Source organism: Balearica regulorum, chromosome 23 (assembly GCF_011004875.1).
Source record: "Balearica regulorum gibbericeps isolate bBalReg1 chromosome 23, bBalReg1.pri, whole genome shotgun sequence".
Taxonomy (NCBI): domain Eukaryota; kingdom Metazoa; phylum Chordata; class Aves; order Gruiformes; family Gruidae; genus Balearica; species Balearica regulorum.
Genome location: NC_046206.1, coordinates 2,460,095 through 2,472,443, shown reverse-complemented (window position 1 = coordinate 2,472,443; position 12,349 = coordinate 2,460,095). Strand labels below are relative to the sequence as shown.

At 61.5% G+C, this 12,349-nt stretch overlaps 2 protein-coding genes across 5 annotated transcripts in view; both read right to left on the bottom strand.

Moving 5' to 3' along the window:
- DSCAML1 (DS cell adhesion molecule like 1) overlaps nt 1–441 on the bottom strand; it is a 109,367-nt gene extending 108,926 nt beyond the window's left edge. For all 3 annotated transcript variants that reach the window (XM_075774576.1, XM_075774581.1, XM_075774580.1), the window contains exon 1: nt 267–441. In XM_075774576.1, the coding sequence (XP_075630691.1) occupies nt 267–309 (43 nt within the window). In that variant the 5' untranslated portion in view covers nt 310–441. The remainder of the gene's footprint in view (nt 1–266) is intronic.
- An 8,480-nt stretch (nt 442–8,921) lies between these two features.
- Nucleotides 8,922–11,632, bottom strand: FXYD2 (FXYD domain containing ion transport regulator 2). Of its 2 annotated transcripts, none has more exons than XM_075774797.1 (6): nt 11,517–11,632; nt 10,634–10,672; nt 10,428–10,502; nt 9,486–9,522; nt 9,306–9,336; nt 8,922–9,121 (listed from the first exon to the last, which is right to left on the bottom strand). In XM_075774797.1, the coding sequence occupies exons 1-5, from the start codon at nt 11,608–11,610 to the stop codon at nt 9,312–9,314; spliced, it is 270 nt and encodes an 89-aa protein (XP_075630912.1). In that variant the 5' UTR covers nt 11,611–11,632; the 3' UTR covers nt 8,922–9,121; nt 9,306–9,311. The 2 variants fall into 2 exon arrangements, with proteins under 2 accessions (XP_075630912.1, XP_075630911.1); XM_075774796.1 differs by lacking the exon at nt 11,517–11,632 and adding an exon at nt 11,200–11,353 and having other exon boundaries at nt 10,634–10,727.
- Nucleotides 11,633–12,349: the final 717 nt, after the last annotated feature.

Sequence of the window (12,349 nt, the reverse complement as noted above, 5' to 3'; positions counted from 1 at the left end):
CTCCCACCGGCCCGGCCCGGCCCCGCGCCCCCGCCCCGAGCCGCTCCGTCCGGGGCGAGCGCTCCGGGAGCCCCGCCGCCAGCCCGGGAGGGCGCACCGAGACGCCGGAGCCCCGAGGCCGGCTGCGCACCAAGAGCCGCGGCCGGGGCGGCCCCAGCCGCCGCCAGCCCGGGACGCCCGGCCGGGGCAGCGCTCCCGGGGACAGCCCGACGCCAGCCGGCCGGTGCCCGGCGCCCGCCCGCTCCCCCCCCCCAGGGGCGACGTACCTTTCCGCAAAGAGTACAGCAGGAAAAAAGTTACCAGCCACATGCCATAAAGAGCACCTATGGCCCCGGGCTGCGGCGCAATTGCGGACGGTGCGGTGCCCCCGGCGTGCCGCGCTCCCTGCCGCCGCGCTGCCAGCCAGGGTGAGGTGCCCAGAGCCGAGCTCGCAGCCGCTCCTCCTCCCCTCTCCCGGCGAGTGGCGTCGGGAGGGTGGGCCGGGCTCCCGCGCACTCCCCGCCCCCGCGCCCCGCTCCCCGCCGGCCCCGCAGGGGTGGGAGGGCGGCAGCCCCCGCCGAGCGAGTGTCCCCTGCCGAGGGGGAGCGCCCAGCTCCCCCCCCCCCTCCTCCTCCGCTCCCGGCCGGGCCGCGCCTCGGGAGGGCGGAGGGCGGGCAGGCAGCCCCGGTGCGAGCGGGCGCACCTCTCCCCCGGGCCGGTGGGCTCCGCCAAGCCGAGGGCCGGGAGGGGCTCGCACCTGGGCCGGGAGCTGGGCCAACGCCCTCGGCCGCAGCCGTCTGCAGGTGAACCCACGGGGGTTAATGACAGCCGGGTTGTGCCGGTCACACTCCATAAAGCTGAGCTCCCTGCTGCAGCCCTGGGAGGCTGGAGCATAGTTAGCGCTCGCTCCATCCGTCCCCTGCAAACCCGCACCTCGCCTGCATACGGGCGGCTTTTCCCCGGGGTGAGCCGTGTCCTGGCCACAGAGCTGCCCCGCAGCGCTGGGGATGCGGTAGCGTGGCTGGGCCACCGCGGACTTGCAGCTGGCAGCACCCCTCCTCCCCGGGCCCCCTGGAAACTTGTTAGCAGCCGGAGAACGGAAATCAGGTTTTCACCACAAACAGCCCCAGACCACGCCGCTCCCCTGACAGGGCACATAAGCAAGATACGGCCTAGCAGACTGCCTTACACATTCATCCCCCTAGCCAGCAAATAACAAATAAATACTAGTTAATGCTTCGCTTTAAGCCTTGGATAAATACACCCCAATTTGAGCCTAGGATCTTACTCCCCAAGACTTAGTCACACCAAAGCCAATTTGTCTGGACCATTAGAGCAGTTCAGAATGTCTTTTCTTAAAGTGATTATAGCAGGTTTTCTTTGCTTTCCAAAGCTGCCTTTCCAATCCCAATTTGTTGGAAAATAAACAGAAAGAAAGGCTGAAGCATTTTGGTTTCAAACAAAACAAGTGGAAAAAAACATTATGTACTGATTTTTTAAAAAGCACTGTTTGGATTTAGTTGAAAACCTAACCATCATCACCAAGTAAAAAAATTAGAAAAACAACAGCTCCTTGGCCATTTTCAACCCGCACCAGTTCATTGCAATTCTTCATATTTGGGAGTCCCTTGGTAGAGCAGAGTGCTCACCCACACCGCCGAGGTGGTACTTGCACGGCGTGGGTGAGCAATTCCCATTTCACAGAGGAGGGACACAGCCGAAGGACACTGAGAAGCTGGCGGGGCTAAGGATCCCCCACACCCACCCCACAGCCCCCTTCCCCTCCCTACTCCAGGCCTCCCACACCAGAGATACCCTCCTTTTGCCAATGAGCACGAGGCGCCGGCTGTCACCTAACCCGTGTACGGGCACCTGCCCAGACCTCAGTGCCAAAAAGCCAAGAGCAGAGCAGGAACAAACGCTGTGCCCGTGCTGTGCGGGTCTGACACACCACGGCCTTTCCTCCTCCTCCTCCTCTCCGATGATGTGCTTCCCCTTCCTCAGCGCTGCGAGCTCCGTCACCACCCCCTACTCAGCCCGTTCCCAGGCCGCCTCAGCAGCTCCGTCACAGTGCGTGGGTGTCCCCGGCACACAGCCCTCCCACGCGTGCACGTGCTCCTCCCCAGCCCCACACCGCTCGCTGCTGCCTCACTCGTACCCTTGGCCGTGCCATCAGCGTCCCGAGAGGTGATGAAGCAGCAGCTGATGCACACCCGGTGCCCACGCATCCCTCTAGGAATCGAGGTGCATTTCAATCGCCACCTACATCCGTATACAGATGTTAGCTGATACTTAGCAAGGAAATTGGTATTCAGGCCCATACCCAAGGCAACAAGCAAATCCCAGGCTCTGGGGAGCCCCAGCCACATGCCAGGCATCTGCCCCCTTCCTCCCCAGCAGCTGCTGCAGGATGGCAGCACAAGCCAGCCTGCTAACGGGAATCTTCCAGCCACAAAAACTGCTACAGCATTTCGCTATCCGGCACGCAATGTGTTGGGACTCAGGTGCAGTTTCTACCCTCCTACACTCAGCAGTGAATGAAACGGGTGCAGGGGCTGGCAGGGAGCTCGCTGGCACAGCACCCACAGGGCCTCACAGATCTCCATTTGAGGCACATGTGCAGGGGGAGTAATGCTACTCACCGGTTCATTTTTAGCTCCCTTAGCTGTTCAGCATCTCCAGTGAGTTTCCTCATCATTCCTAGCTCAGAGAATGAGCCTCTACTGAGAGCCCTAATACACACACCCACCCCATCACCGAAAACTCCTTCCCCCAGGATGGGGCAGCACCTGTAGCAAGACGGGAAGCAGCACAAGCAACGACAACTAAAAGCTGACAGGGTGCACGACCAGCCCCAGGTCAGGCTTGGGGAGCCATGGCGAGACCTTGAGCTGTCTGTGCCATTCATTATGGCCCTGTTTGCTCCTCCATTGACTGTTCAGCACAGGCCATTTGTCAGCCTCCCACACCCAGACGCACGCGCGGGTCTGGCAGCCAGGCGCTCCCCGGAGCTGGCTCCTGCAAGCCCACACCTGGGACTTGGCTCCTGCCCAGCAGCCACTGGTTAGGGACATCTGCTTTCTCGCAGCTCCCATATTTGAATATGTACAGGAAGCATTTGTGCATCACCTTTGCATGAGTGTTCAGCCTACAAAGCTGAACATCCTGCTAACATCCATCCCATCATCAGGCTGGAACAGCGTCACGTGCTTCATACAGCTGTGATCAGGAAGGGCTGAAAACCACCACATGAATTATTTGGGCAGCGCTGACCTGGACTTTGGCAGCACATGGGAGGCTCTCGGGAAGCAAGGCCAGCACTAACATGCGTCTCACACTCCCTGTAGCCACTGACCTGCTAAGAGGGAGCGAGCAACCTGCCAGAGCCAGCAGGAATCCCAGCTGCACAGCTAGCTAAAAGGTGAAGCTCCTACTAAAGAACTATTTCCATAGCCCAAACACCACACAAGACATAGGAGAAATTATAGCAACACACACCCACACACAGTTCTGAGCCCCAACAGGCTTCTGCCTTTTGGGAAAAGGGACCCTCCGCACTTCACTACAGCAGAACACGTGCTGCAGGGTCTGTCCCACAAGAGACATACCTCTGCCTCTCCTGAGGGCAAGGAGCAGTGCTGCCACAACCACTCTAACCCAAACAGTCTCCTTTAACCTCCCCCTCCCCAGCATTTGGTCTAGCTCAGCTCCTGGACCCCCCATACCCCAAAGCTTTGGGGATTACAGGGGTACCCTTGCAATCACCCACACTGTTAGCTCACCAGGTACTTTCCCCTAAGAATAGTTCTTCCACTAATATGCAAAAAAACCCCACCTCCATACAAGCATGCAGAGGGTCACTAGGGAAAACAGCCAAAAGCAGGGTCCTGAGAGGCACCCCCATAGCTCCCGGGGTCAGCTCCAGCCCAAGGCTTTGCCCTGTGCCAGGGACGAGGCACCGCAGAGGGGCACGCAGTGCTGCAGGGAGCATCCCTCACCCTGGTGTCCCTCTGGCCAGGGCACAACGTCACCTCCCACCCTCCCGATGCCCTCAGCCACCCTCCCAGACAAATCCCCCAGAGGAAGCAGTCATTAAAACAACAGGGCTACTTATCTGGCGCTAGCCGATTTCCACAAAGCACTTCCCACGCAGACACAAACTTAACCTCACAGCACCCCTCCAGCACATAGAGCCAGCCCGCTGTGACCCCCTCGCTGGCCACCCTGCTTCACGGGGACCGAGGCACAGGCTTTGCCCAGCACGGCAGCACCCAGCCCTGCACAGCCAGCCCGGTCTCTCCCAACAAGCCCACACAGGAAACGAGCACCTCCAGGAGGAGGAGGAAAAAGGCCTTGGGGGTAATTGCAGGATGGGCTGCAGCTGGGCTAATTGCTGGGAGCACCTGGATGTGAAAGGGCCAGGCATTCCCCGCAGGCTCTGGCTCCCGGGGCACGATGCTCTGCAGCAAAGCCTGTCCTGCCCCACTGTGCCCCTCCTCGGCCCGAGCAGCCCCTCATCCCCAAGGCTGGCCCTGTGTGGGAGCTGCCCAGGGTGGTGCTGAGGGGGAAGGTCCCCCACCTCGCCTGTGGGTATGTTGCAGCCCCGCCCCGTGCCTCAGTTTCCCCAGCGGCAGGGGGGGAGTGAGCGGCTGCCATATGGGGCAGCGGCAGGATAAACGCCCCGGCGGTGGCGAGGGGCTTGTACCCGGGTAAAGGGGGCTGGCAAGCCCATGGCCTGGCAGATGCCAGCAGGTCAACGTGCCCACAAACGGAACCCTCCTCGAGCCCCTTGGGCCACTTGCACTGCAGACTCGGCTGCGTTTCCGTGAGGGATGAGAGTCGACTCCCCCGCGGCTGGTGAGGGGCTCCAGCCCCCCCCGGGGCCAAGCGGGAGCCCGTGCCCAGAGCCGGGCTTTGCTGCTGGCGTGGGCAGGACCGGGCAGCCGGGACCAGACCACGCTCCCTCTTTCCAGGGAAGTCTTTCCAGGCAAGAAGCTTGATTTTTGCTTCCCTCTAGTGTTGCATCGTCACAGCGCGGAGCGGGAAAGCGTGGCTCGGGTTCTCCCGGGGCTGCGGCTGGTGCTGGGTGCCCTTGCCCCGGCCCGCAGGCACCGCTTGCCCCCAAGACCCCGGGACAAGCTGCGAGCATGGGCCCAGCAGTCCGCACGCCCATCCTGGCCAGCTCTTACGGTCCCAACACGCAGCTGCGGGCAGGATTTCCCCGATGCCCGAGTGACTTAGGAGTGCAAATCTAGAGAGACTTGCAGCAGAGTTTGTGCTCCTGTCACTGAGCAGTATTTCCGCATCCCGGGTTTTCAAGCCCAGCCGCGATGGGGCTGTGCAGAGGTGTGCACCCAGGCCTGGCGGGAGCCCCAACACCGAGCAGAGGGAAGCCCTGCATGATGGAGGTGAGTCCTTCCCAGCCCCAAGGCAAGCCTGGAGTCACCAGGGGCTCTGCAAAGTTTTAGAAAGGCCGAGGCATGGTCCTGAGACTGGATTCATAAGGACCTTTCTCTGCTTCCTAGCTTCAGCCCACTGTGAAACCCACTGCGAGGAGCCAGTCCGTCCCTCCCTGGGTTTGTCCTGCTGCAGCTGAGATGCTGGGGCTGTGCCCACATGGCATCACTGCTGCATGGCTGTTCTGCGGGGGCAGCTCCGGGGCAGCTGTCCATCTTCATGTGAGCAGTTATTTCCTAATAACCACTGCTTTGGGGCATGTGCAACATGGAAATGAGGGGTGAAATGTTATTTACTTTGGTTGGGAGGATAATTTAAGACTGTGGAGCATTGCTGTTTTGGCAGACACGTTGCTGTTGATGGATGTGCTGCCTTTTCGGGAGGAGAACAAAGGGAGAACGAGGCATGTGGCTGGCTCCCCGCCAGCCCGGCCCCATCTCTCCATCAAGTGTTCCTCTTTGGCTCCATTAGTCACCATTTGCTGCTCTCTTGTTTTAACTAATGAGGAGACATTTTGCATTCACGTTTCCTCGCAGGCCAAGCGCGTCCCTGGCATCGCGGAGATGGCGGAGCAGTGCTGGCGGGCTCCAGGCTGGGCAAGCTGAGCGGCCAGCCTCCCTGGCTGCTGCTCCTTCTGTTCCTGCCCTGGTGCCTCATCTCCTCACATTCAGCCATGGATTAAGCACAAAAGATAGCCGAGCCACAGCCAGTCAGAGCCCCTCTTCCTGACACCTGTCCATCCAGAGACTGGCGAAGCAAGCAGGGAATAGCCAGTGCCAAGGGGAAGCTGTTCGGAACTGGAAGTCTTCCCAGAGGAAAAGGACACTCCAGTTGTCCACTGTATTATTTACCCAATCCCCTTTGTGTCACAGAAAAGATTTACTTTGAGAAGATTAATGGCTCAAGGGACTGTGAGAGAAATCCTCCAAGATTGCCTGTTTCAGGGAAGAAGATGTACGCCTCCTTGCCGAGGTTGCCAGCTCCCAGCTGACCCGCAGGGCTGCGGGCACAGAGAAAGGGCTGCAGGGCTGGGGCTTGTCCTGTGGGGCTCCCTCCGACAGGGACTACAACTTCTCCCACCCAGGCCCTGGGGAGAGCAGGAGCCTTTCACCGCGGCAGCGGCAAGAGAAGGGCAGCCAGGCAGAGACATGGTGACCTTTTCGGTGGTCTTCCCAGTTTCCCACTCCCACAGCTCCCAGGCTCAACGTCCAAAGCAAAGGACTGTGGAGGCATGGTGCGGAGCAGAAAGCCCTGCCTCAGAGGCAGCTCGTGCCCGTGTGCCAGCCTGGCAAGCAGGGGCTGCTGGCAGCCTTGGCACAGCAAGGCCACATTCACGATGCATCGTACAATTGGCTTATGCCTTTCCCCGGTTCCCTGGCTCCATCCTGGAGGGGCACCTAGCTGGATTGCTCACAGTTTAGCTCTGATAAGAGCCTGGCCTCCAAACATAACCCCTGGCACAAGTCTTCAGGTGCTGGCAGCACCTACTCCACCGCTGCACACCCTGTCAGTGTCCCCGACCCATGGCACAGCACCTGAACCCCATCGGGGGGATGTGAAGGGCTGTGTGAGTGCGCGTGCACACGTGGGTGACCGCAAGCCATGCGGAATAAAGCTATTAATCCCATCTGGTGCTGAGACAGAGATCCCCCTGTGCAGGGAGCCAGACACAGCTTTTCGCTCCCCTTAATCTCCTCCCTTCGAGCCGCAGGGGCTCTGTCTGTGGGGCTCTCTGGGGGACCAGCAAGAGGGGACGCGCACCCTGAAGGGCATGCCTGTGCCCTGAGCCCTGGCACGGTTGGGCGCTAGGGAAGATGGGAGCCCTGGGCCTCAAGGATGTGAGACCTCGCTGAGGACGGGGCTCATTTCATATGCCAGCTGCTTTCCCGTGTCCTGCAGCTCCTTCTTTCAGAGGACACAACCACACCGTACTCCTCACCGGCAAGGACCGGGGGTCGGAGCAGGGACTGGGCAGGGCCAGCTGTGCTGCGAGCAAAGCCTTCAGCTTGTTTGCGCTGTGCAACGGGGGCTTTTCTCCCTCTGCCGAAGGACTCCGGTTCCTCTTCGAGCTGTGCAAAGCTGCAACGAGTCTTTATTAGTGGGTCAGTGTCAAGTCAAAATTATATTTCACAATAATCTCCTTACTGTGTTAAATAAGCACCTCAGATTAGACAAATTGCACGGATTTTGTCTAATAACCTTCCCCCGGCTAATCCTATTTCACTGTCAATGTCTGACCTCAATTGAAGCCCAAACGGACCAGGTGAGCCGGTTTCTCCTCCGCCCGCAGCGCCGGGATGCTCGGGCTTCCGAACACGGAGCAGCGCAGGTCTGAGCCGCCTGGGGCCGCGGACCCAGCAGGGGTTTCAGACAAAGAGAGGAAGCACCCCCGAGCCGGGCAGGAGCCCTTCCTTCCCGAGCCGAGCAGGAGCCCTTCCCGGCCCGGCCCCGCCCGGGGCAGCGCTGCCGTGTGCGCGGCGCGGCGGGCGGCAGCAGGAGCCCGGCCCGCCCCCCCCCCCCCTCCCGCCCTCCGCCGCGACGGGACCGGGCCGGGGCTCCCCGCGGAACCCGCCCCCCACGCGGGACTGCGAGCACGGAGGAGCGAAGGCTCCAGCTCCGCTGCCAGCGGGGCACCGCAGCCTGCTGTTTCTCACCCGAAGCGCTCCCTGGCAAAGCACCCCCGCCGCATCTGTCTCGGCAATTTCCACTTCTCTACCTCTTTAGGGTGACCCGAGGCACGCCTTCGGCCGCAAAGCCTGCAGGGGAAGGGGGCCAGGCTGCTGGGGGGGGCAGCCGTTCCGGGGGGGCGGGCAGCACCCCCCGCCCGCCGGAGCTCCGGGGGCCGGCAGAGCCGGCAGCGGGCTTGCCCGGCTGGTCGCTAGGTGTCCGTGTCGGCCCAACTCACCCGCTCACAGGCACCCCCGAGAGAACCTCCCTCCTCCCTCACCGCCCAATTGCGGGAGAGTTCTGTTGTTTGCTGGTTTGTTTGGGGTTTTTTAAAGGGCTGTTTCCGTATCTATCCAAAGATGAGAGAGGCCATGAAACCAAAGGGCTGGGTGCACCATCGCAGCCCCAAGAAGGGACGCCTGGATCGAGCACTCCAAGAAAGCCAGCACACAAGCAGCCCTGCACAAACAGCACATGCCCACGGATGCAGCTGACCCGCTCTGCAGCCTGCACAGCGTGGGGCAGTGCTGCAACCCCCTCGCTGTGCATCCCAGGATTCGGGCACCCGCAGCCAGCGTTCACGCTGGGTGAAAAGGGTGTTTCTTCAAAGCAGCCAGGGTGGCCGGGAGCAGGAGCGTCCCTCTCTCCGCAGGCCCCAGCGCAAACCCAGAGTGGAGATAGCTGGCTGCTATGCTGCGGGTGTGCGGAGAAGCCAGCGGAAACCTTTCCTGGGTCTGTGTTGGAAGATGTCTGCAGGGCAGAAAAGTCATTGGTGCCGGGCCAGGAGAGTGGGCGATTGAAATGCCTCGGGCACAAAGTTTAACCTCTCTCATCTTGAACTTTATTAGCCAAGAAACTCTTGCTGAATCTAAGAGGGGAAAGCATGAGGGCAATTTGCATTCTGGCCTTGCCTGGGGTGAGCAGGGTAATGGATCCACTGGAGCGGGGTAAGGGGTGGCCCTTGGCAAGAACTTCTCTGCTTTGGATGAGGCTCTGCTTCCACGGCGGCACAGCAACTCTGAAAATAGACAGTGGGAGGGTTACACGGCCACAGAGGCCAGCGTGTCCTCGGTCCTCTCCTCTTGAGACAACCCCCCGCGTAGGTACTTCCCTGAAGCACAGATGCCTCAAAGTATTGCTGTCCGGCACAGGCAGACCCAGGTAGCCTGGCTGCCAGCTGGGCACATCCTCCTGCAACCTACCTGCAGCTACAGGTCTTCCTCGTTTCCTTGTCTGCGGAGCAAAAAGCAAGGGGAGACGTGTTACGCTGGGCAATGTGGCTGAGACGGAAGGGAGTACGAGCCAAGAATCCAGCCCATTCAGCAGGCAGGACCAGGACAGGGAGGAGAGATGAGGCTGCCATAAAACCGTGCAATACCCACCTCCTCTTCTTCTTCCCTCCGCAGTGGAACCGCTGGCCTGAGGGCAAGAGGAGCAACTGAGGCTTCTTGTGGCTGGAGCCTTCCCCCCCTGCCCCATCTCACTCACCCCTCTCTGCTCCGACGAAGCAGTCCTGCTCACGGGCTGGTGCCCTCGGCAGGGACCACTGGGTTTGGTTCCTGCGGGAAGCCCCAAGACCCCTGCCTCCGCGCTGGGGCTGGCCTCCTGCACAGCTCCCACCAGCATGGGGAGACACCGACCCCATGTGCTGCCTACGGCCCCCGGCTCAGCTGCGCTCCCTGGCCAGCCCCCCCTGCACCACCTCGACCCCAAGGCTGCAGCCCAGCAAAGCACCAGCCACGAGAGCCCGCTTGGATGTCTGCCTTTCTCCCTAAGTTGCCCCTGTGACTGCAAATGCTGGTGGTTTTCTTACCTTTCTCCCTAAAAACACTGTGCAACTGCACTGCGTGCAGCTGTGATGCTGTGGCTGCCCCCCAGCCCCGCAGTGCGAGGCAGGCAGTGCCTGTACGTGCAGGCAGGGTTGCAGGGCGCCCTGCACGCTTGGCACTGGGTCTCTCTGGGAGCTGCCGAGGTCTGAGGGCTCTGGGAAAGCTGGTTCCTCACTCTGGAAATGTCATCGAGTTTTCTCTGCTATTTTTAATTGGTGACCTTCCCTCTGAAGCCTTCATGCTGGCAGGGAAACGCTAAATATTTACGTGGTCTCCTTCCCAACTGGCTTTCTATTGGGAGCTTGCCTAGATGGAAATTTCCCAGGCAGCCCCAGCTGAGGGCAGTGCCCACCCCTTGCAGGACGGGGTCGGTCGCCCCCCCACCCCAGCACCCAGCCAGCGCCTGGTCTGGGGCAAGAAGGGAGGTGGTGGAGAAGGGGCCACGTGCTGGGGAACAGAGCCGAGGGGGGCGTCCAGCCCACCCAAGGCACTTACTGAGGATGATAAGGAGCCCGATGACAAAAGCCACGACAGCGAAGATCAGCCCCCCATTGCGGATGGTCTCATAGTCTGGGGAGGAGGAGAGCGGAGCAGGCGTCAGCCCGGCCGAGGCGTGGCAGCGCAGAGCCCATGGGCAGGCGTGGGAGTGGGCTGCCATCCCGCTGCCCGCAGCCCTCGGGCTGTGCAGGGCACACACTCACCATAGCTGAACCTGTCCAGGCCCTGCTCAGGCACTTGCTCTGGAAAAGAGGAGAAACCCAAGTGAGAGCCAGGGCCTGGGCTCGCAGTGGGTGCCTGGATGGGGAGGCGAGGTGGGAAAGATCAGGAATGAGGACTGCAAGCAAGAGCACTCTGATTTCCTTAAGATATAACCCAGCCAGTAAAGAATTCCTGAATTCCTGTTTTTCACACCAGGAAGTTTAAAGTTCACGGTGCGTTTGCAGGATACGTTCACAGGATGCGTTCACAGGATACGTGGCAGTCTCTCAAGCTCCAGGTGAAGCTGCAGATGGGGACCCGGCTCGACTGTTCGCAGCAGCTGGTTGCTATTTGCTAAGGCTGCGCCGTTGGCAGAACAGCCTTCACATTGCCCTCAGGAAATGCCGCTGCCCACAAGGCTCAGCGGGGCAGCGATGGCTCTGCTCCGGTGGCACGGAGCACTGAACAACCCCTCCAGCTGACACCTTGCACCGGGGTGCATCCTGGCAGCCTCCCTCCACACTGGCAGGCTCGTCCATCTGACATGTCACCGCTCGAGCCACCTTACCTGACTGCACGTCCCTCTGCCAGGAGCCGTTTGGAAGGAGAAATCCCCCTGAGATGCCACACAGCAGCCGGCACCGATATGCCAGCGGGCTGCAGAGCTCTGGGAATTCATCCCCATGTCTCCCCTGAATCCTCCGTGAGAGCTTCCCCTGTGCAGGCTCCTGTGTGGGAGGAGGGAGCAGCCCTGCACCTCCCACGGAGATGCCCCCATGAAGGTGTCTGCCCCCCCCCCCCCCAGGGAAGCCCCTTTTGGGTGGGCTGAGCAGGGTGCTGGCTGCGGGTGCCTGCTGCCTGCCCCAGTCCCCAGAGCACCCTTACCGTCACCCATCGCGTCGGTGTGTCGTCCGGCGGGCGTCTCACTGTGCGAGCGGGCGCCCACGGGAAAGCACATTAATTGGGAGACAAACCTCATTAAACATTAACGGCCTCGGTGTAATGTTTATCGCAGTCACGAGGGGAGGCACAGGGCTCCCGCCCACCTTTGGGAAGGAGGCCCGGGAGGGGAGGGTGCGCGCCCACCGTGCCAGCTGATGGGGAGGGCTGGGCACCCCGGAGCCGTGGGTGTCCCTGTCCCAGCTGGGAGGGGGACGGCACACCCTCCCTCGCTTTCCAAGCCTCAGGCCAACTGGGCTTCACCTCCTGCTGCAGAGACGAGCCCAAGGTGGGGGGCAGAGGGATGGGCTTGGGTACCAGCTGCAACTGCCTTTTGCTAGAGAGAAGCGGGCAGCACGCCCCTTCCCTGCAGCCTGGCGCCGCAGGTCCCTGCAATGGCTGGGTCAGTTCCTCCCAGCCCAGCATTGAGCCGTGCCAGGGGGCCCTGCGGCATCCCGGCACGGAGATGTCGGTGGTGCATCCCAGGTCGGCGGTGGGTACCAGGATGCTGCACCCCTTGGGGCTGTGCCGGCCTCGGGCAGCGAGGCCAGCTGCCAGGCGGGCTGTTCAATCCAGTTTGCTCTAATCTCACGATCGGGGAGCGGGAGTCACGCGCCCAAGCCGATTAGTGCGGTGGTGGCCGGGGGGAGCCGGCCCAAGGGAGTGATCCCCTTGCCATGGCCGCGGCTCAGCCCCAGTCGAGGAGCACAGGCGCCTGGTGCCCGTGGCAGCTCAGCTCCCATGCCGCGGGACGAAGCCAAGCCCTGGGAGGGCAGTGC